This window comes from Thermobia domestica, chromosome 4, assembly GCF_964235325.1.
Source record: "Thermobia domestica chromosome 4, izTheDome1.hap1.1, whole genome shotgun sequence".
In the NCBI taxonomy this organism is placed as follows: Eukaryota; Metazoa; Arthropoda; class Insecta; order Zygentoma; family Lepismatidae; genus Thermobia; species Thermobia domestica.
In genome coordinates this window covers 197288858-197314043 of record NC_137457.1, presented here as the reverse complement: position 1 = coordinate 197314043, position 25186 = coordinate 197288858, and the positions used below count along the sequence as shown (strand labels likewise).

The following is a 25186-nucleotide window of genomic DNA, read 5'->3' as shown; positions in this document are numbered from 1 at the left end:
CTCTTCCTAAACAACGCCATCTATTGAAACCCACTCTTATAGTAGCACCAGATGGTTTTATTCTTTCTATTTTTGGGCCATATTTTGCTGACTCGCACAATAATGATGCAGAAATACTTCGCGAAGAATTTCAAAAAGATGCAGGCGCTTTAGCAAACTGGTTCCAAAATGGTGACATTGTGTTAGTAGACAGAGGATACCGCTATGCAATTCCTTTACTGGTATATTTAGGAATTGATCATAGAATGCCCGCACTCCTACTACCACGTGAAAGACAACTATCAACAGAAGATGCGAATACTTCTCGACTAGTTACTATAAGTCGATGAATAGTCGAGGCAAGAAACGGGCATCTAAGATCTGTTTTTAAGTTTCTAGCACAAACGTTGAATCTGCAACATGCAAAGGAACTGAATAGTTTCTATCGCATAGCTGGAGCTATTTGGAACAGATACCATCCCGTTATTTTCATGCAAGATGCAACCATTGAATTAGCTAGAGAAATGAGAAATAGGTCAATCATGCCGAACGTTGTTAAAGCAAGAGTGGAGGTAGATAATCGTATTAGAAGGAACGGTCAATGGGTACCGCTGAATGATCAAGGCCTAATTGATTTCCCTGTACTTAAACTACTTACGAGATTTGATTGTAGGCACATATCAAGTAGGTCTCTCATCCTCTTACGTCCAAGATAAACTAATACGAGATAACGATTAGCAATTCCAGCTTGACGAAAACGTAACTGAACCGGGATTCCTGCGCATATGTCTCTACTCAAGGTTCCGCAATGCAACTAAGCATCAAGTTTTCACAGCATATGTAGCCAATGATGAAGATGACCAGGATTATGATCAAAATGTTATTCAAGGTTACTACTGTACATGTCAAAGCGGCGCTCGTACATTAGGTACATGTGCGCACGTTGCAAGTGTCTTGTGGTATTAAGGGCATGCACGACATTTAAAGAATATTAAATATCCCGATGACTCATTGCTAAGTACCACATTAGATGCTGCAAACCCAAATGATGAAAATAATGAACAGACAATTGATGAATTATTTTAACACCGTTCAGCATTAAGATATCTCTGGTGGGTTTCGGTAAAGGGCAAGGGTGTAGAATAATTCTACATGGTGGCTGAAGTATCAAGGAATGTTGCATAATTAAACAGCGATCTAAAAACACTCTAGTCTACTACGATTTATGGCTTCGACGTTTTTATCCACCATATTGGATCTGCAATCTTGAATTCAAGAATTTTGACCTCAGATTCGTAACCAACGACCCAAAATACCCTAGTAAACAGCTATTTGTGGCTACATTCAGGAGTTTCGTGTTTTTGATCCGCCATATTGATCCTCCATCTTGAATTTTAGAACTCTCACCTCAGATTCGTAATCAGCGATACGTGAAACCCATTATATCGTCGGTGAGACCAAAACTGTAGGTATTTCAAGACATGCGCGCAACTATAAATTACAGTAATATGGAACATCCGTAAGGTAATTTGCGGGGGGGGTATATGTGGGGGGCAAAGGGCGGTGTCAAGTGGGGTAGTTTTATGGTCTAACATGTGGTTGTTTGGAGTCCTCGTTGAGTTGATTAAAACAACAAATTGCTTTACATGCTGAAATCAGTTCAATGCCCCCCAGGTACTTGGAGGCGGTTTTTTGGGGGGAAGGAGTGCATTTCGGTCTTTGTGCCCATTGAGACTTTTGATCCACATGTTAAGAACTATCAACCAGCGAAGTTTCAACAACATTAGCCGAAAGCCACTTTCCATAAGAAAAGTGCGAGGTCCTTTAATGTAACCAACCGTGCCCGTTTATGTCTAGCCACTACATACACTGGAATAGATTAGTCGAAATTTTCATGTTACATATACTGAACTGCTGGAAAAACACTTGTTTCATATCGATATTTCCACTATTTCCTATATAATCGCACTTGGATTTAGATGTTTTACTAATATGTAAACAAATGCGCGCATTATAGGCGCATAAATCCTGTAAGTGGTCTTAAAACACGTTAATACGCAGACAGAAATATTGATTTAATACGCGTATGCAACAAACACGCTGTTAACACTTCAGGTCATTGCATACTTTGAAAAAAATACTACGCAGAATACTGTCGAGTACTACTTCAAGATGGTGGAAAGCGGATGTATAAAATGATGTCAATTAAAAGTAAAATACATTACATATGACGTATTTGATTTAGGTAATTGAAATTAAAAAAATAACTGCTTGTCTTCCCTGAAATTCTTTAATTTTTCAAAGGATTTTTAACTTTACGTTTGATTTCCCTGACTTTTCCAGTTATTGAAAACCTGACTGTTTATATTCATAAGCCGTAGTTCAGTCTGCAGAGCGCTGAGTAGTATTCGGGAGAACCTGTACATATTTATCAAAGGGGTATATTTTCCACCTTTCCAGTAATTCCGGAACAGTATCTTTCACAGGATCCTGTCAAACGTCAACATATTTTTCCTATCAACTTCACGGACACAGACTTAGCGCGAGAAGGAGACAAATATATATGTAAAATACATGAATATTAATGACAAAGGCAGCTGCTGTTCTTTAAATGGGAAAGGGCAATTTATATGGACTGTACATTTGGTATCATACCACATAAAGGAAAGACCCATATTCCAAACACATCAAAGAACAGTGAGCATAAAAGTTACTTCATTATGTACTTACAAAAGAATTGTCAATGGTGCATATTGTCTCCTGTAGTAGACGTGTCTCAGCTAACACCAGCAATTGTAGGAAGAAGTTCTCTTTGAGTTCCTTCCTGTACAGGTGCAGTGGATGTATCTTGCACATGTGATGCTCCTTCTGTATCGCCATAGACAGGATTCAAAATCTCACAACCTGTTCCACGTAGTACCGAATTTGACTGGCCTAGGAGAGGGCCATAAATATCTACGAACTTATTAACCTGTTAAGTAAAGGAAACAATAAATCCTGTGTAATTGCACATACGTTATATATTCCCTTTTAATCGAACGGCAATTTATCTCTAATCATGACAAGTAAAACGCATTTTCAAGTTATATATGAATGTAGGGGTAGGTTCACATGTATGGAAACGATTTTGGAAAACTCATCCTGGGGTGTACAGTAATGTTCGCACCAGCGGTGTTGTTCAATATGCCTAATCTGGCTATAGGCTAATACAGGGAATTCCATTTGAAGATGCTCGTATTGAAATACATCTGATAGAGGTTTAATTTGATTCCTAAATATTTGAATTTTACGTTCCATGCTTATGCCGGATAGGTTAAAGTGCACGGCGATGGCGAGAATAAATGAAGTGGTAGAGACGGGATAACCCCGAGAAAACCCATACACATTGTGTTCGTCCTCCATAAAGCCCACTTGGCGCGAGCTGGGATCGAACCAAGGACTTAACGTACCAGAGGTGAATGCCACTGAGCCACCGCGTCTCCTTTGTCGTTAAGTTATAGCAGGGTGCGAGATCCTAGGGAGACGTTGGAATCCCCCACTAAATATTTTGGAAGAAAAATCCCCCACTAAAAACTTTCTGGGGAGAAAATAAAGTGAAATAACATCCGCAATTTGCAAAATAATTACATCATTCATATGTTATTAACATGCATCTCATTTCTCATGATTGGGTGAACTAATAATCAGTGGTATAATCCCTAATATTGCATAGTTTAACATTTATGGATGCTCAAGGAAGAGCACTTTCTATATCGAAACGTTGTCGTGAAAAAGTAAGAAGAGCTTTTTTTCTCTAGCTCTGCAGTCTCCTCCACTTCCATTTCATGATTTCGCACCTTGAGTTAAAGTCATGTGCGATATACACGCATTCGTTATTAGTTCCCGGTGTAAACATAAGCCTATATGTATATCTGTATGTATATGTGTGTGATAATTTATTTCTCGGTAACTACTGCTCGGATATAAACCAAACTTGATATGCAAGTAACCCATCGCCTAAGGAAAACTTTTACTATATTTTGTAGTTTCTATCTTATCCCTAAGTGTGCTGGGAGTGACATGTATAAAAGTGGAAAACGGTTTATGTTAGTGTCGAATTCATAATTTTCGGGGTCACTGAGTGAGTCGTTGGAATGCACATTGGCACTCCCTCAAAACCAGCACGCCCGTTTTAAGCAGTACTAGTGCCCTGGGATAAGAGAAGTATAGGTCATCCATTACCTTAAGGGGGCAGATACTAAAAATGACACAAAAATTAACGATTCTCCTTTTGCCCGTTTTTCGTAAATAAAAATGAGATAATGAAGTGCAACTTACCACCGTAATAGACAATGTTATTCTACACCCGAAAATACGAATAAGAAGAATTTTCAGTGCTGCCATCCATAGAAATTACAGTGTGACCAGAATATGAATTACCCAAAACTCTAGGTTAAAGCAGTGACTAGAAAAATGATGCCAACGATAACTGATGACTTATTATGTTATCTTGGCTCCCTTTTAACTACTTTTTAAATAATATTTGTATTTATTTCGTAATAAACAGAAAGTGTAATTTTAATAACTTTTCTATTAATAGCAAAATATTTTCTAATAGTTTTATAGATGTATTTAGTTTAATGACTAAATAAATGAGATTAAATTTATTACCAAACAGCTGTTTACTTCTGCAGATTGAGACTGCTTCCATATCTGCAACTTTTCAAGAAATTTCACTCTAAGACCAATGCGAGGAAGGTCATCATCTGTCAGGAAGCGCAGAGCGTTTACGTTTATAAGGTTCTCCAGAAATAGCAAAAGAAAATATCTGCAGTGGAAAATCAAACCGAAAAAGTGTTATAAGTAGAGCTTAAAGAGGCTTCGTTGAATAGCCGGAATGTTCTCCACAAATTATTCAATATGGGATCTCTCGAGTGCACTAAGGATAAGAATCACGCCTTTTTACTGTCACTCAACACTGTTACCTGAGAATAATGGTCTTTGAATACTTAATATGCTCCCTTCTATTTTTCTCGATGTTTGTCACGCACAATAAACCTAGACTAATATTTTTCGGTCATGCCTCATTCTTTATTACAGGTATTTGCCAGTACAAGAGAAGTAAATTTTATGGGTAAATAGCCAGCAAATACTCTGGGGACCTAACTAGAAAAATATATAATTTTCTAAATTAGGTCCTCAGAGTACCTGCGAAATTTACTTGTGTACCGGAAGGTGATCAAGAAAAAGAAAAAAATGTGAGTGGAGAACTCATTTGTCCATGTCCATCACGCGTAATAAAGATGAACTAAAAAGTACAAGGGAGCATATTACGTTCTTTAAGACCATTATTATCTTTTAACAGTGTCAAGTACCAATAAAACAGTACAACCACTCACCCACTCACCCACAGTATGCTCACCTTTTAGCCAATCGTACAGGAATAAACGCCATACAGGAATAAACGCAATTTTCATTATGTAAATACCACTATTTTAAATAGAGCTTAAGGCTAAATACTGGGGCGTTTTATCGCAATTTCGTTTCACGTCAATTTTTTTAAATTTCAGCGCAGCTAAACAGAAAGTAAGTTTTCCAGACTAAAGTTCCTTTCGTACTTCAAGTACAATTGGTTTTAAAGAAATGTTAGTAATAACTTCATAATTGTGCGCAGATCCTTTTTGGACAGGATAATGTCCCAAAAGTGTATGTACACAATCATGACTTTGCTGCTAGCATTACCTTAAAACTAATTGTGCTGATTATTGAAGTAAGAAATGCATTTTAGTCCGTGAAAGTTATTTTGGGTTCACTCGAGTAGACGGTTCCACCAAATAGAAAACTTATAGGTAAAACACGAGGTGAAACACTTTTGTGAAGGAATGTGTAACCTTCCCACTCTTCTATTCTTCTTTCACGATTGTTTCATCACTAAGGTAACTGTAATCTATCAAAGGTAATCAAGAAAGTTCTGCCGCTTTTTTAGCCACCATCTTCGAACATCAATATGTCACCAAAGATGTAAATGGAAGATCAAAAATAGTCCCCATCAGCATCGACGACCTTCTGACAACGTTCTGGAAGGCCATGAATTTCATTGCGGTAGAGCTTGGTGGGTTCTGAAAAGAAGAAGGTATCAATTGCATTTTGCATGTCTACTAGGGATTTGAACTGGCACCCTTTAAGGTCATTGACCAAGAAATGGAAGAGGTGATAATCGGATGATGCGATGTCCGCGAAATATGGCGGATGCAATAGTGTTTTTCATCCAAGGGGTAGAATGGTGTCCCGGGTCGTAGCCACGTTGGGCCTAGTGTTGTCCTTAAAAAGAGGACCCCTTTGCGATTCAGAAGTGCTGGCCCCAGAGTTTCCAATTTCTCTTGAACTCGGCTCAACTGCTGACAGTACACAGTTGCATTGATGCTCTGACCAACTGACAGCATTTCCCGATGCACTATGCCGCAAGCAGACCACCAAACATATAGGAGGATCTTTTTCTGATGCAGTGCAGGTTTCGGCTGTTTTGGAACCGGTTCGTGGGATGCTAATCAATGACGATGGCGCCGTGGAGTTTCGTACGGGACCCATTTTTCATCACATGTCAAAAACTTATCCAGAAGTGGCTCTTTCCTCAGACGATACAGCTAAGAAACACAGATGTCTGCTCGCGTTGCCTTCTGGCTCGGAGTCAAATCATGTGGGATCCATCGACTCAACCTGCAGTGCTTCTCAAGTTGATGGAGGTGCTGCCGAATAGTTTCACTCCACTCACACTGAATTCTAGTCCCAGTTCCTCGCATGACTGGCCAATGTTCTCCTTAATTGTTGCTTGAAGATCTTCATTTTGTACATGTGTTGTTCTTGCGGTACGTGGTGCGTCTTAAAGTGTTTCGTCACCGTCCTTAAACGTGTTAAACCGCCGCTGCACTGTCCGCGTAGTCAAGATACAATCACCAAAGACCTGGCATATCTTCAATTGCTGCCTGAAGATCTTCATTTTGTACATGTGTTGTTCTTGCGATACGTGGTGCGTCTTCTAGTGTTTCGTCACTGTCCTTAAACTTGTTAAACCGCCGCTCACTGTCCTCGCAGTGACGACAACCTCATCAAAGGCCTGACATATTACCCGACCCGCTGCAGCAGCATTTGACTCCAGTTTGAACTCGTACAGCATACACGCCCTTATGATGCTCTGTAGAGGTCCCATGTTCACTCTGTCCTTACGCAAGTTCACGGTGTAACTGAACTGCCGCAACCAGGTAGTATGTTCGATATACCCACACCAACAACTGACCTTCGTCTTATCTCCATTCCCATTCAACTCACTGTGTGAGGGCCAATTGAACATAGACTTCCACAAAAAGCAACAGATCTTTCTAGGTTACCTTCATAGCTATCTTAGGATAATTTCTAGAAATTTAGAGACGGAAAGAATAATATTAACAACCTTCCACCGTCGTGCCTAGTTTGCTTGGGGATGAAACAATGATTGACTTTCGAAGATCGCTACTACTCACCATCTGTAATGAGTAGGTTGAGGAGGACAGAAGTAAACCACATTAAATTAACTTTGAATTAAATCTTTGTATTTTCATAAATATCGTGTAATACTGTTGTAAATCGTAGACTGTGTATAAACGCCAGATCACATATCTTAAGCATCTAAGAAGTTAACCACGAATAACTCGAACATAGCTGAGATACACATACCTTCGAGTAGTTGCTGCCTGGAACTGATGTTGAAGTTCTGGATGATGAATATCTCGCTGTCAATAGTCTGTAGTCGCTGACAATTGTTAAACCATAATCCACTTTAATGGTTTACTGGAAGCTAGTAGATCTCCTGATCTAATCGTAGAATGGAATCACAGCTAAATGACAACTGTGATATAAGTATCAGTGGTTCTCGATGTTGCTACTGAACATACGATGCTCCTTCTCTGATCTGATCTCAATCCTTTAGGACCATGAGTTTTTATACTCGATTTCCAGACATCCTGGAATCCACGTTGTTGACTTTCTGTATATCTCAGCTATTGGTAAAACATTGGTTTCACCCGAATTACATCGTGATCAAATTCTCAGACCAACAAATTTCTGCAAACTTAACGATTATGCCACAGTCAAAGTGTGTCAATGTTATAGTATTACAACTTGATGACAATTCATTCCTGAATCAAAACATTACAAATTACAAATCACAATAGCATACAAACTGACGACTTAGCGTCTAGCCGTAGCAAAACATAACATTCATCACATATACAAAACATTGATGTAAACACATAAACACACACACGTGTTTACGTTATATGACAACATTGAGTTTCTTTATTCTGACATAACATTCAATAATTAAATATGCTTCCTTTCCCAAAATAATATATTCATAAATAATATCAATCGTATGTATCAACATGCCCTTCCTTCAAAATGAGGGAACTCCGTTCTCGAATCAATTTCTTCCCTGAAATTGACTATAACAATAATTGAGTATATTTATCCATCACCCTGTATATATATCTTTATATTCATTTAACTATTTATCACATTTAAAAACAAATTTTTAAAACATCATTTATTTACATTCATTGTTGTTCTTTAAAAAAATACTTGTCAAGAGTCCTCATAAAAGTATCGGCTCCTGCCATCTGTTGAGTTATATACATAACTACTAGTAATTGTCTAGCATTTCCTGTGCTCGGAACTGCACATACATATACTTTCTTGTTCTCGTTCTCGGAAACTTTCCGCTGCATTCAGTCGCAAAGTCCTTTCTTTGCCTCATATTTCACTTTATATGAATTATTATTCATCTTCTGCACTATTACTCCACGAGTGTTGAATCTCTTCCCAAAACAAGCTGGAATGCCTGCTCTTGGCATTTCACGAATCCAAACTTTTTGACCTACGTCGAAGTTAGGTTGAGAAAACTTCTTCTCGATTTGCTTCTTTTGAGACTTAAACCGTTTTTGCAAATTCTGGTACGCTATCTTCCTTGCTTCCTTTACAGTTCTTATTCGCTCTTCGTTTTCTACATACTCACAAGGTATGTCCAGATCCTGTTCCAAGAACGTTCTGGGTTCACGCCCTGTAAGCAAATAATATGGCGAGTGTTTGGTTCCGTCATGAATCTGTGTATTCATGGTAAACACAATGCAAGGTAATATCTCGTCCCAGTTTGTGAATTCACGGTCTATATAGTGCTTCATAATCTGTTGGATTGACCCTATAGCTCTTTCCGATGTTCCGATATTATAGTGGGCATCTGTATTGGCAAAGTTTAACCTCATACCAAACCGCTCAGCCATCTCTACCATTACTCGGCTTCGATGTGTACTATGCCGGTCCATGGCTAAAATCTCAGGGATACCATGCTTTGTAATCATTTCTCCAAATATACTTCTGCTATAATTTCGGAAGTTATAGCGGGAACTGCCCTAGCAATTACGTAACGAGTGGCACTGTCTACGAATACAATTACGTATTTATTCCTATGATTTTTAGATCTTTTAAACGGCCCAACCTCATCCATAGTTACATGCTGGAATGGCATATAACTCGGGTATGTCTGTGGATGCAATGGTGTCCTACCAGCTTTACGTTTCTGAATTTGGCAACTGATGCACTGGCTGACCTTCTCTTGGAAAAATCTTTACATATTCGGGAAATAAATTGATTTTAATGCTCGATTATAGCACTTCGTGTAGGAATAGTGTCCTCCTCCATATATCGAACAATGCAAGTTCTTGAAAACTTGTTCCCTTAAAGAAAAAGGAATGCATAATAGAAATTTCTTTCCATTAGCCATCTTTTGAGTTCTGAAAAGTTTTTCGTCCTTAATTTCATACCAGCGAGCTTGTTTTTCCGCTTTTTCGTCTGCTTCTTCTGGATGTTCTATAGCCTTCATTATTGGCCCGAAGAAAGAATCTTTCCTCTGCAACTCAGCTACGTCCACATCTTCGTCGAACGTGATGTTGACTTCGAGATCTTCTGTCTTTACTGGTAACGCATCTAAATCGATGTCTTCATCGGTTGGTTGAATATCCGTGTTTCTTGATAATACATCGCTCGGGTTTTTCTCACCTGAACAATGCACTGGCGTATATTGGTATTGTGCCATCTCTACACTGTACCTTAACAATTTTGGTAATAATTTTGGCGTTGTTTGTAGATACTTGATACATCTACAATCAGTGTATAACTCGAATTCTTTATTATACAAATAGTAGTTGAATGCTTTGAAGGCACTCACCACAGCCAAAATTTCTAACTCCACTATATGTCTTCTCGATTCATTTGGTCTTAACACTCTGCTATAATATGCTATAGGTGTCCATTCTCCATTCACTTGCTTTTGCATGAGTACAGCCCCAATTGATTTTGTAGACGCATCGGTATACACTCTCGTTTCCAGATTTTCTCGGAATGGTGCTAATAAAGGTGCATTCATCAACACATCTTTTAATTTTTCAAAACTAAGTTGGTGTTCCTCGGTCCATACGAATTTATGGTTTTTCCTCAATAATTGCTGAAAAGTAGCTGACATTTCTGCATAGTTTTTACAAAACTTTCGTACGTAGTTAGTCAACCCAAGGAATGACTTAAGTTCTTTCGCGTTCGTGGGTGGCTTACAAGCTTTTATTGCCTGAATCACTTTAGGACTTATTTCATAACCAGCTTCGCTCACAATGTGACCTAATGCCATTACTTTTTCCTCCATGAAGTGACATTTTTCTACCGACAACTTTAAGCCATATTTTCTTAGTCTTTGAAAAACTGAATGTAATACCGATACCATCTTCTCCTGATTGTTTACATATAGGAATACATCACCCATGTAATATGACACCGCTTCCGGATGAACGTTAGCTAATGTCATAGCCATGATTTTCGTATATATAGCAGGCGCTTGGATGTAACCCATGGGCAATTTAGAGTATTGATAAGCACCGACGCCAGGAATGTTAAACGCCGTGTACTTTCTAGATTCCTTAGAAATCGATACAGTGTGATAAGCACTTTTAATGTGCAACACACTAAAGAATTTATGACCCCCCATACATGTTAGAATCTGATGTATAGGCGGCAACGCCACGGAATGGAACTTTACGTGCCGATTAAGAACCCTACAGTCCAAACAGGCTCTGATAGATCCATTAGGCTTCTTGACAAATAGCATGGGTGAATTATAAGAGCTATTACTCTCCTCAATGATGTTTTGTTCGAGTAGGATGTTTATCTGTTCTTTAACTTGATCTCTCATAGCTATAGGTATTGGATACTGTTGTCGTCTAAACGGGACTTCCGTTTCCAACTCTATCTTATGTTCTAATCCTTTAACTCTTCCTAATTCATTCTCTCTCCACGCAAAAACATCTGCGTAATCATAACATAACTTCTCTAATTTCTTTTTAATTTCTGGTTTAGTCTTTTCGCCAATTTTTAACCGTGTTTTATCGTAGTTTTTCCTCGCATCTAACACCTCTCCAATTTCATCCTCTGTTAATCCTTCCTGTCTTAATTCTGATTCACTAATACATGCTTCTGCATCTCCAACTTTCAAATTTCTCGTTAACATGATTGCCTTATTTGATGGATTGATTACTTCTAAACACCGATTTTCTTTCGACAATATCGCTCTAGGTACAAATATATTATATTGCGACTCTAACAATTTATCAGGTTCTAATAAATACTCGTTGTTTGCCCAAGAGTTGACTAGGTTAACTTCAACAGTTGTCCTAGTTCTTGGTAACAACTTCACTCTATGTCCAAGGACCCATTTCGGCTTTAAACTTGTTTTTATACTTATCGCGATATTATCGGAAACTGTTCTGGTTTCCTGATCATTTCTACAATGTTTAATCGGTTTCCCAAACCTTTGAACTATGATTTTACCAGTTCCATAATCAATTCGACAATTCTGTGTCTGCAAGAAATCGTTCCCAATTAACATTTGATATGGGAAATCTTTTATTATCCTAAATTCTTGGTGAAAAGTTTGATTTGAAATTTTGAACTTGATTACTGCTAATTTATTAATTACAAGAGTGTTTTGCGTGATACCTTTGATCTTTGTTTGTCGTGGAATTATTTTCGCACTCGGTGGTACTAATTTCTCATTAATAATCGAAATTTGTGACCCAATATCGAGTAACGCCTTAATCTGTCGATTATCGATCTCTAATGGTAAATATACCATATTGTTTTCCAAATTAACTGAGGCAATTATTTCTCTTGTTCTTACATTTCGATTCCCTGTAAATGCGCCTCGCCCATTTACAGATGTGTTCCGTTTAAATTACTCGGACCTGCTGTTTGATAGTAAGTAGTACCATTTACTTGTGCTGGTACCACTTGGACAAATCTCTGCTGATTCTGATTCTCAAAATTATAGGATTGGTGACAACACGAATTCTGACAATTTCCTTGCCAATTTCCCTGTTGACCACGTCCTCTATTATTTCTCCAATAACCACCTCGATTACCACGCTTGTTGTAAAAACCATTATTTCCTCTATTGCTGTTTTGACTTCTGTTACCATTATTATACCAATTCTTATTCTTATTTCCGCGGTAATTATTTCGGTTATTACCTCTATTCTGCCTATTATTTCTATAGTACTGATTTTTCCCTTGTTTTCTAACGGTATTTTCGTGTTTCTCTTCGTCTTGCGTTTTCGCCGTTAATGCAAGTTGCAATTTGTCTATCTTTTTCTCTAACTCCGCGACTGTGTAATACTCTGCGGCTCTTGCTTGATTTTATTCTCTTCCTTATTTTTCCTTACGACTACGTGATCTGACTCAGATCCACTTTCGTCATCTTCTACCTGCTCCCTAATCTTTTCGACAAGATCTTTAATCGTGACTTTACCGGATTCTTTTTTCACGCGTTTTGCAATCTTACATTTATTCTTTTCTATCTTTTGTAAATCCTCAACGAATTTGTCTAGGCTAGAATATGCTATCGTTCCTACTTTTTCCATATAATATGGATGTAATCCTCCAACTATGATACCTATTTTCTTAATGTCAGTCATGTTCGAATCTAACCGTTCACAAAGAACGAGCATGTCATATACGTAATTTATGACGGCCTCGTCTTCATGCTGTAAACGCTCCTTAATTTTATCTTCGATATCTATCGTCACATTAGATTTGGTAAACTCTTCCACGATTTCTGACTGCAAATCCTTGTATTGTATTTCTGCCGTATTTTTCCGTTTCAGGAACAATTTAATCCATTGCCTCCCTACTCCTTTGAAAATATTAGGCAGCAATTCCTTTCTTTTGCTTTCGACGATACCTGCCATTTGACAAGCATCGTCGAATTCATCGAAGAAAGAAACGATGTCATTATCGTTCTTCAGATCGAATTTAGGTAGTTTGTTAATATCTGCATAAAACGTAATGTTAGACGCCATTTTACAATCCTTATTATTACTATTTATTAATTTCGGATCTAGATTTATAATTGATGGAAATTCTTCTGGTACGGATTTAGTTACCGGACTACTTGGGAAATTGAAAACTGGTTCTTTACTCAAAATACTTTTAGGACTCGCGACTTTATCCTGACTACAAGAAGTATTTCGTCTTTCCGGTGTCCTCACACCAAATAAATTATGCACATCAATATTTATTCCCTTACTCGCTTTCTGTGCTCTAGTTAACACAGTATTTTCATTCATTTATCTATATACTTAATTCAACTCTGATTACGAAGTGAGGGTGGGTGGTGAGGGTTAACGTAATTACTTAATCTACTTGAGTCAATGCCTTAGTCATTCGAGATCCGAACCAAGTCTCGCATTCAATTGGTGAACGATAATACTACAAAATCTTAACATACTAAATTACTTAAACTATAAATATTTAAACCGGACTTAAACCATAACCACATTAAAACCTATTTTTAAACCTAAAATTATTCCGTTGCGGAATTCGAACCATAGCTTTCCATCACCATAACAATGGTGTGAAATACTCTTAACTCTAAAACTGTACCGGCGCGGGATTCGAACCACAGCTATCTCCACCATAACATGGTGAAGGCTACACTAGGACCGTTACAAAACCAGCAAATCCCCACCATAACAATGGTGGCAATATAATCTTATGACAAACTAGTTCCGCCTGGAATCGAACCCTAAGCATACTCCACCATAACACGGTGAAGGCTACACTAGGACCGTTACTAAACCAGCAAATCTCCACCATAACAACCTTCCACCGTCGTGCCTAGTTTGCTTGGGGATGAAACAATGATTGTCTGTAATGAGTAGGTTGAGGAGGACAGAAGTAAACCACATTAAATTAACTTTGAATTAAATCTTTGTATTTTCATAAATATCGTGTAATACTGTTGTATATCGTAGACTGTGTATAAACGCCAGATCACATATCTTAAGCATCTAAGAAGTTAACCACGAATAACTCGAACATAGCTGAGATACACATACCTTCGAGTAGTTGCTGCCTGGAACTGATGTTGAAGTTCTGGATGATGAATATCTCGCTGTCAATAGTCTGTAGTCGCTGACAATTGTTAAACCATAATCCACTTTAATGGTTTACTGGAAGCTAGTAGATCTCCTGATCTAATCGTAGAATGGAATCACAGCTAAATGACAACTGTGATATAAGTATCAGTGGTTCTCGATGTTGCTACTGAACATACGATGCTCCTTCTCTGATCTGATCTCAATCCTTTAGGACCATGAGTTTTTATACTCGATTTCCAGACATCCTGGAATCCACGTTGTTGACTTTCTGTATATCTCAGCTATTGGTAAAACATTGGTTTCACCCGAATTACATCGTGATCAAATTCTCAGACCAACAAATTTCTGCAAACTTAACGATTATGCCACAGTCAAAGTGTGTCAATGTTATAGTATTACAACTTGATGACAATTCATTCCTGAATCAAAACATTACAAATTACAAATCACAATAGCATACAAACTGACGACTTAGCGTCTAGCCGTAGCAAAACATAACATTCATCACATATACAAAACATTGATGTAAACACATAAACACACACACGTGTTTACGTTATATGACAACATTGAGTTTCTTTATTCTGACATAACATTCAATAATTAAATATGCTTCCTTTCGCAAAATAATATATTCATAAATAATATCAATCGTATGTATCAACAATATGTAAACTGAATTTTGATAACCAAATGTAGAGAAAATTTACGTGCTGCCTCAAAATGAATTAAAGCAGTTAGCAGACTAAAAATAAAAGGAAAAGGGAAAAAGGATGTAATCTAGAATTTAAAATATTAAGTTTCGGATGCCGCGTAAGTGTCGATGGAGTTGAGAATTCCATTTAATATACTTCTTTCATATTGTTCACTGCTAAATAGTTAATTTTGAATTCTAGTCGATACCAAAATTGAACAAAAATACCAACACATGTAAATGAACACAAAGTAAACGAAAACTATTGGGGCACATTGTCATTAACTGATTATAAAATAAGAAAATTTCAAATAAACTTAAATCTAGAGCATTTAAATTCCGTCAAAGGTAAAGGAAGTGTCTAATCCTACTGCAAATGAAATAAAATACATTAAAATATGGGATATATAACACTAATGACAAACACTAATGAATTCATATACATTTGTAATTTCAAAAATATAGATTAATATTGCTCATAGTTGAAACGAAATTACTTGAAATACGAAAATTTATATAGACTTCAATGCAAAATTCGAATACATTTATATGCATTCTTGGAATAACCTATAATATTCTTCATATATTCTTAATATATTCTTTAAAATCAGTTTGTCCCAACTCTTAATTTTCTGTTCTATATCATCCTTTCGATGCTTCGGGCTCGAAGAAAAAAAGTATGCAACACAAACTTTAATACAACTTTAATATTTAATAATTGAAAAATTATTGTACCCCATGGAAATGGGGACATCATAAATCATAAATGAAAACGTTATTAAGGTAGCACTTATTTTCAAAAGTGGGGCGACACACTATCATGCAGGTATGAACCTGCTAAATCACTGAAATTACAAGATGGCGGAAAACGTAAACTTTCATCGATGGCTTAAAATCTGATTGCTTATAAAGTCTAAATACCATATGTAAAGTTAATCTTCACCACTTCTTCTACCTATATATAGGCAATATAAATTTGTTTCCCTCACCGAAGGCGAATATTCATTGATAAACAAAAGAAATCTGAAGTATCTGTGTAATATGCATAATTCTCTGTAATTCTTAGTTAATATATATGCATTAAAATGTATATAATTACGTGTCGATTGAAGAGAAGTTGGCACGTTATAATACTATATAAAATGCGATATGTATATGTAAGTGTAGAATGAATATAATGTTTAGGTGAATCAGGCACGTAGCCAGGATTTTGTGAAAAGGGTGGGGGGTCCGTTACATGAAATACTGTGTTCATCACACCAGGGGCTCGATCATTTTAAACTATTTTACTGGAACATATATTTGTTCGTTTAGCCAGGATTTCGTAACGGAAGGGGTGGGGCGTGATATGAAATTCAGAAGGCTCAGGAGCTTGATCAATGTAAACTAGTTTACTATCAACATATATTGGTTTGTTAGGACAATAAAATGAGGATATGTTGTATTTTAATAACAAACTATGAAGAAATCTCAAGCAATAAAAGAATTTAAAAAGTATTGAAAAAGATTTAACAATATTTACGTTCCTTTCTTTGTTCATTCAAATATAACGAGTTTCCTTTCATTATGATCTCAACAAGTATGAAAAGTACATATTCACTATTATAAAAAGTACATACTCAATAATGTCTTGTAAAATATTTTACAATATCTGCGTTCCTTATTCTGTTGAATCAAATGTTATGTATGTTCCTTTTCCATATACATTTTTGTTTTTATTATTCCGTCAACTACTGTCGGTTCCAAATGACAGATTAAAGGAGAGTAGAAAATTATTTTTGAAATAACATGTTTGATTCTGCAAGGGTGCGATGACGAAAAATTATGATAAAAAATGTCCACGCTGTTACTCAACGGCACTATGCTTTCGGAAGCTTGAAATCTCCCTGACTAGTACCAGAAATTCTGAGAATTCTGTAACTTTTCTATAAATTTCAAATTCCCTGACTCTTCCACGATATCTCCCTCACCTCGCCACCGTGTATAGCAAGCAATACAAATCTCCTCATAAGAAAGAGTAACCAAAAGCTTCCTGTAGTTTTTTTTTTATTATTTTTAACGCTGATTCTCCTTTTTCTCATTTCATTTTGTTTCATTCTTTCTTAATTTTTTTCATTTCTCGTCACAAAGGGGGATCCAGACCCCCCGGACCCCCTTGTCTACGTGTCTGGATGAATGTGTGATAATGTTTATGTACTAAACTCACAAATATCCCATAACTATATTCACTTCCGGAGCTCATTCCTTACGCATGAACCGGTTATGGGCTAGACGAAGTTTAAGACTGGTACTCCGCTCAACCTGAGCTCTGGGTATGTCAAAGACGATCTCAGACAGTAACGTATATTGGGGAGAGGAAACAACGAGATTGTAAGCGTGTTTTTACTCAGAAAACCTTGGAAGAGGTGTGTTTACACGATACAATAACAAAACTAAAGATAAAACATTCATCTTAATAAGAGGATCATCAAAATTGTGGAAATGCAATAACAATCGAACCTGAGTAACGTATGATGTAATAAGCATAGACTCATCTTCTGCACATGGTAAGGAAGTAATTAAGTGAAATTGTCATATCATAATGTAAGTAAATATGAGAATATGAATAAGCGGGTGAACGAGTAAATGTATGAAATATAGATATTTATATCTATTGGAACCTTCTCTGTAAGTAAACGTAAGCCTATTAAATCTAGAAACGCAGTACTTTGGTTAAAGAGGAGAGAAAATGAGGGGAGACGTCGAATTCGTAACGTAAACAAACCAAAACAAAGTCGTAACTAATGTTAAATTACCATGAAATTTATAAAAATTCCTTAGATTCCTGAAATATTATCTATGCACTAAATGATGTTGGGATACTAAATTCCACACTCCTGTAACTTTACATAACCCTCCGTGGTCACATTTATTGTTTTGTGACACGGAGGTCACCCTGAGGACCCCACCACCTTTCTTTTATCTTATTTAATTTTTGAAATATATTTTTGGAATATTTTTTTTTTTGTTTTTACTGTTCTGTGATACTTTCTACATTTACCATAACCAATAAATTTGCACTTATAAGCTATTTGGTTACTTTTATTACAGTTTTCATTAATAGTCACAAGGAAAAATACGTGTTTTTCACTTTATCGAAAAAGCTAAAAATCTCAACACTTTGGGTATCATTTGTACTAAAATGTTTGCATATTATATACCAAAAACAAACACGTGTTATACAAAATATGAAAGAAAAAACTCCCATACAGTATCTTGCGAAGAACGGTAAAATTAACCTTTTCAGGACCAACAGGGATTTCAAAAAAATCATAGACCTTTACGTTGGCGGCCCTAGTACCCCTTCTAATTGTCACAGGGATATGAACTATACCTGGTTGTAAAGCTTATGTAACACAGTCTGCAATCTGCTAACATTTGTGTCACCCGTGCTAAACCCTTAGAAGAAGAAGAAGATTTTTAAAAACGAGAATTTATTTGTTTTTGGAAATTTGTAAAAGGCTGACAACACTGTTACTAGTCGTACGAAGGGGAAAAAAATCACATGTACCCCCAGACATTGGGTACAATCACGTAAAAAAATGAAGGGCGAAAATTCAATACCAAGTGAGAAAAAATTCCGAACGTGTTTCCTAACAGAATCATACTATATATTTTTTATGAAATATTTTGGTCTACCCTGACGTTGGCTGCCCTAGGTACGTCCCTACTTGTCAGAGAGACATAAATCATATTTAATTGGAAAGTTCATGGAACACAGCTTTCAACGAAGTAACTCTTGTCACCTCATGCGTGCGACAAATAACAATGTTGGCAGCGTCCCACAAATTTCAGGTGTAAGAAAATAAACACTGAAAAAGTTTAAATTGAATATGCCTCTGATTCATCCCTCTTAAGCCCAATGGCCATACACCGGTTATCACTAGTTAGTATGCTCATTTATCTTTATTGATGACACTTTTATGCTTGTAGCTCCTTTGAGGAGAGAGTTTCTCTCCTAAATGCTTAGGGAGAGGGGAACTAAAACATCCAATTTCCCCCTACCTTTTCGTTGCGAGACCCTTGATGTGGATGAAATGAACACCATTGGAACGCTTTATCCTTCCTGAAGAGATAGACACTTAAGTCATCTCTCTACGTTAATTAGGAGCCGATCTACGGAGGCTTAAACTACTGGCTCAACGCTTGAGCCGCTGGTGCTTTGGTAATTGTACTCTAAGAAAATACTAAAATCTTCTATACCACTGTCACCATCATTATTGGCAAGCAAAAGTTCAAGTGCTTCATCTTCTTTTAACTTACTCTGAGCCATATTTCATTAATAGAAATGTCAGAAATAAAGGAAAATAGGTGGAATTAGAAAGCGAACAAAAGAAACAAACGCTTACGTGCCGGTCACACTGGGTTCTTTTGGACCCCAAACACACTTCACAAGCATCTTGTATAGCACACAGCTCGCAATTGACGCAGTTTACCAGCCATGGCAACAGGCAGTGTTACCAATTGAATTTGCATGGTTGGAAAAGTTAAAAAAAAAAAAAAAAAAACAGAAAAACATCAGATCAAAAATTAATTTATCTGGGATCTGTCAGACCCCAGAGTGACCACGTAGGGATAATGTATACACAAATACATGCATAGGGTAAGATGGGAAGTGCACAGAAAGAATGCAGAACTATGTTCTAAACTTAATAAATTCTCTCAAAATTTAAAATTCGAAAGATGACAAATAAATCTTCGAGTACACAAGCAAAAGAAGTTAACTCTTGTAAGTTTCTTTTTCGAAGCTAACAATAAGACTGTTTATATATACAAATTCAGTTAAAGATATATTGTTAATCAATAGAAAATAAAATTCGAAATGACGTACTACAAATATTATACAGTGCACTCCAGTTAAATCGAATCAAATTTATGTCTGAAATAACTCTTCAGGCCTATGCCTAACCAAAATTTCTCAAAATTGAAATAAGCACTACTGCAATGAAAACGGGATTACCAAATTCAATTTACTCAATGCTCTCTATTTACTAAAATGATAAACGATCGTGCACTAATCGTAGGACGTTTAAGAGAGGTTTTACTGTAAGCTATTCCTTAAGAACATCTAAAATTTTTATTGTATTGACTCCACAATGTATTGGTTCCACAATGTATTGGTTCTATTACCCTAAATAATAAAAAAATGTATTATACTTCGGATCGAATGGGTGGGTTTAAGAAATAAAATATTAACTTCAGCATAACACATATTGAACCTACCCAACAGAATAGAAACGTAAATACATCCTTCTCGACAATGAAAGTTTCGTAATTTTAATTCAACCAAACTATTGTTATAAACAATTCATTGCTGAGTTTAGCTATTAGAATAAAAAGTATAGCATCCGAATTTTACTGAAAAAAACAAACTTAATATTACTAATCAAATCTATGGCGAAAGTTTACAATCGACACACCAAGAGTGAAAAAAGGAAATATAGACATTGCAATATACCTATTCATGAAACAATAACCACTGTCAGCCTCTGACGAAAATATTATGTAAATTACTGCAAATAATATGCTCCAGAAAATGAATATCATGTTATGCCCTTTAATCTGACTATATGATGTAAGAACTGTGATGGCAGTGATGCCAATTCCTTCAGAGCCGTTTTCCCTTCACAAGCTTCAGAATTTCCCTTTTCCGGACAAAATTTCCCTTCATCCAAACCGTTCAAGTACTGTATTTAGTAAACGTATTTTTAATCGTTTTCGCTTCCACCTCCTCACCCCAATCTTATAACCACATACAAGCAGATACCTGACAGCCTTCCTTTGAGCTTACGCAGAATTTGAACTTGATTTGTTGTTTAGGTATCTAAGGCGTCGCGATAGAGGAGGGGGAAGAATATGGGAAGGTGTACGGTAGGACCTATGTTAAAGGTGCAATATCTGCATTTGCCTGGTGTGACTGCGGAAAAACCCTATAAATACCTCGGTCAGGACGGACAGCCTAAATAAATCATAAAGAATATAAAATAAATATTATGTAAATTTAATTTTTATCCTAGATATCATGATAGATTTTAATATTAATGTAACCTAAGTCACAAAGAAAATATTAAGTATATATTTGGTATGTACTTACTTAAGAACAACACTCCCATATTTAATGAAACGAATACAAACAGTTACAAAGAAAACTCTAGCTGCTACTGTCTTTAGCTGTACACGAGGAATGTTCGTAAGTACAATACAGAGTTTAGAGATGCGGACTTCTTAAGAATTTATAATTCTGTGCGCACAATTACCAGAAAATTTGTAAACTTACACAAACACACACACACTAATGACCCAGTATTCGCCCATATATACATATTTACATTCACGACACGCAGATTTTGTTCTCTTACATCGATTAATCCTCTTCACAATCAATTTTCTAGTTGGGAAAAATATCTTCTGATTGGGAAAACCAAACTGTTATAATAGTTGGAGTGATAATTTAATTGAGAAATATTTCATCTTATTGCATTGCATTGAATTCAACAAGAGGAAGATTAATTTTGATAAAAGATTTTAAATAAGCATTGTTGTAATGTTTCGAATTTAACTGAATATGTTGATCGATGTGTAATGTTGATAAATATTAACGAATGCAAAGCAAGATAACTTGTGAGAATTTATATGAAATATGTGCAACGGATTATGTTTGGAATAAATACGACGTTGAATATATACTGAATTTTAATGAGATTAATCAGACACGTAAATACATTCAATCTATAAATGATTGAAGAGAGGTTCAAATTTCCCTGCAATATTGGGAGATTACAAGCAATTTCTCTTTTTCCCTTTTCTCCAAAATTTACTCAAAATTTCCCTGCGCCAAGGGAAATTTCCCTTCAATTGGCATCACTGTGTGATGGTAACTAATATTAACAGCTACATAGCAGGATGCACTTTAAAATACTTAGGGGAGGGAGCACACCGAATTAGGAATTCATGCCGATATAATACAACTTCCTACTAGACATTTAGTAGCGGATCTAGAAGGTAAAAGCTAGGGGGCCAGCCAGTACCCAGACTATGATAGGTATATATAAACCTTCAAAAATGTATAAATAATAGCTTAAATTATTTTCATTGGAAAAATTGGGAGCCTAGACCCCATACTCTGGACTAGATCCGCCACTGAAGACATTTCAACATTAAACATGACAAATAACACTTTCACAAATAGGTAGGTATATACTTACAAGCCAAGCCCAGTGCATAAACAATATTATTTTGCATGTGACACCGTTTTCGTGGATTATCTACTTGCTTTCGTTTTGCAGCTATTTATACACCCGCCAAAAATGACAAATACTGTGTATAAATAGATTCAAAGCGAAATCAGATAGGTGAGTCTTAACAACGGTTATCACATACAAAATATTATATAGTGCATTGCGAGTTGCTTTCCGATTACTTTTATTTATTTTGAAGAAATTAAAATAATAATAATAATAATAAAACTAAAATTGACGGTTGCTGTGCGGCGGACCCTGAAGTTATGATCCAGTGAACTTCAGGTTAGGGCTGTTCCGATAATCGAGTAATCGATAACAATTCGATAAAATTTCAAAACCGTTTCATCGATAAATAATTTTAATTTTATCGAATTATCGAACTTTCGAGACTCTCGAAATGATCGAGACTCCCGAAATGATCGAGACTCTCGAAATGTTCGAGACTCTCGAAATGATCGAGACTCCCGAAATGATCGAGACTCCCGAAATGTTCGAGACTCCCGAAATGTTCGAGACTCCCGAAATGACCGAGACTCCCGGAATGACCGAGACACTCGAAATGTTCGAGACTCTTGAAATGTTCGAGACTCTTGAAATGTTCGAGACTCCTGAAATGTTCGGGACTCCCAAAATGTTCGAGACTCTCGAAGTGTTCGAGGCACTCGAAATGTAAGAAACAGACAACTTCGAGACACTCGAACTCTTCGAAAGTCTCGAATTGTTTGAAAGCAGCAAATACAGAAATATATCAATATGATCGCATTTGTCGAGTCGCTTGAATATTTTGAAAAGTTCGGGATTATCGGAGTGTTCGGAAGAAACAATGAATTCGAGGTTATCATAGTTGTATATAATATGTATTACATATATGCAGAGTGTTTATTTTAAAACTTCTCTCCTTAGCAATGAAGTGAAGGAAAAGTTTTCTCCCCACAGATCTGTATAAGGTTTAAGCAGTCTGTCAGAAGAGAGAAAGAGGAAGAGAAAACATGCATTACCTGAATGGAATTGGAATATAGTCACTTTGCCGATTACGCCAATAAAGGGGCAGGCAGAAAAATAATTTTAATATGATTTCGAGGGTTTAATTTAAAGTTCTGTATAGAGACAGCTACTGATATAGGTAGAGGTAAGGAAAGTCGATAAGGCTGAAGACTTATCAAACTTCCGTTTCGAAAATTTACTCTCCGGCGCTCGAATGCCTTCGAATATTTGAGATTGTCGTGAAACAAACCTTGAGAATTTTGGGTGCGAAGCTCCCTATTACACGCCGTCCTGTCTGTCTGTTTGCATGTGGCATCCGACGATAACTTTCGAACGGATTGTCCGATTTTGATGGAATTCATTTTAAAATGCTCTCTTTTGCTTTCACCAGACACCTATTGTTTCGGTTGCCATACCACAAGGGGATTTTTCCCGAATTGAAGTATTTGTTCTTACTTTGGGCGTAGGCGTGTGAAAGCTACGATAACTTTCGAATGAATTATCCGATTTTAAAGGATTGGTCTAAATGCATGTCAGGTATCTGTTGCTCTTGGTTACTTTACGATATTTGATTTTGTGCATAAGATGCCGTGCGGCTCTGGGCATTACCAACCTCAGATTCAATGCGTACCTGGGAGGGGAGGATGCGGCCGAAGCGTGGTGCCGACAACACCACATTCATCTACGACTGAGGGCACACTCCCTACATGCCCTCATGACATGATGCTATGCACAAAGGATAACTTTACATATGACAGAACGAAGACTAAAGGAAAATGAAATGAAGTGAAATCTTCCAGTGTAATGACCTACTATTATGTCTGTTAGGATAAGGGAGAAATATGATTAAGGCAAGTGAATGATGATGGAATAGTTGGTGGAATGGGAATGTGGAAGGAAACAGGAGTACGCCGAGAAAGCCCACGGACACGATGTTGTCCCCCACAAACTTACTTGGTCGGGGATCGAACCAGGGAGGGACAAAAGGGATTAAGGGGAAAGGAGAGAAAAACACACATCCTCTGACACATTTCAATGGCTCTGATTCAATTTCCATATCAAATTAAAATAACTTCCGATCACTTCTTAAGGAAAAATAGAAAACATTATTTCCTCAAGAGTTCTCTCAGCTGCTTCGTATATTGTTGCAAACAGCCTTTCAAAGAAAGATGGTCGTGCAGTTACTTGCTTTGCAGTTGTTGAAAGAAATATTAGACCCTCTCTCTCCTGTTGTGTCCTGCATACAATAGACTACTTATCATTGTTTCTTTCTTTTCACAAACAAGAAGCCAATGTCTTTGAAACCGATTACGATTACAGTGCACTTAGGTTGTAATTAGATTTTTCTATGGGAAACAAGGTTATACTGCTAATTCAAGCTGAAACGGTACTGGAAAGTGTGTTCAAGTTACTGAAGTGAAAATGTCAGCGAAAAGATCATATGGGATATTTGGATCATTCTGAAATTTGGATATTTGGATAGGGCACATACTAGTTTTTAAATAAAATTTTGACCGGAATACGGTAGATCCTATAGTATTGGAGCTATGGACCCATAAAGTTCATTTATTCATGTTTTCGGCATTCTATAACTCCAAAAGGAAGCATTTGTGCACCCAGGTTGGTCTATACTTTTTGTTTTATCTTGGTCTCAGGATAGTGTTGCCATATTTTGAAATTAGAAAAGCGGGGGATTCTAAACCGTAAGTACTGATGTGAATTTGTGTATTAGAAATACTGACGATCCTTCTGACCATTTTTTT

The 25186-nt window shown here is 36.6% G+C and overlaps 1 protein-coding gene across 1 annotated transcript; it reads right to left on the bottom strand.

The window, feature by feature from the left end:
• Positions 1-8717: 8717 nt before the first annotated feature.
• Positions 8718-9347, bottom strand: LOC145682994 (uncharacterized). Its single transcript, XM_081754348.1, has one exon. The coding sequence runs from the start codon at positions 9345-9347 to the stop codon at positions 8718-8720; it is 630 nt and encodes a 209-aa protein (XP_081610474.1).
• Positions 9348-25186: the final 15839 nt, after the last annotated feature.

Bases quoted from the DNA above. Each gene is read 5' to 3' on its own strand.
- LOC145682994 (XM_081754348.1), bottom strand. From the start codon at position 9,347: ATGATTACAAAGCATGGTATCCCTGAGATTTTAGCCATGGACCGGCAT.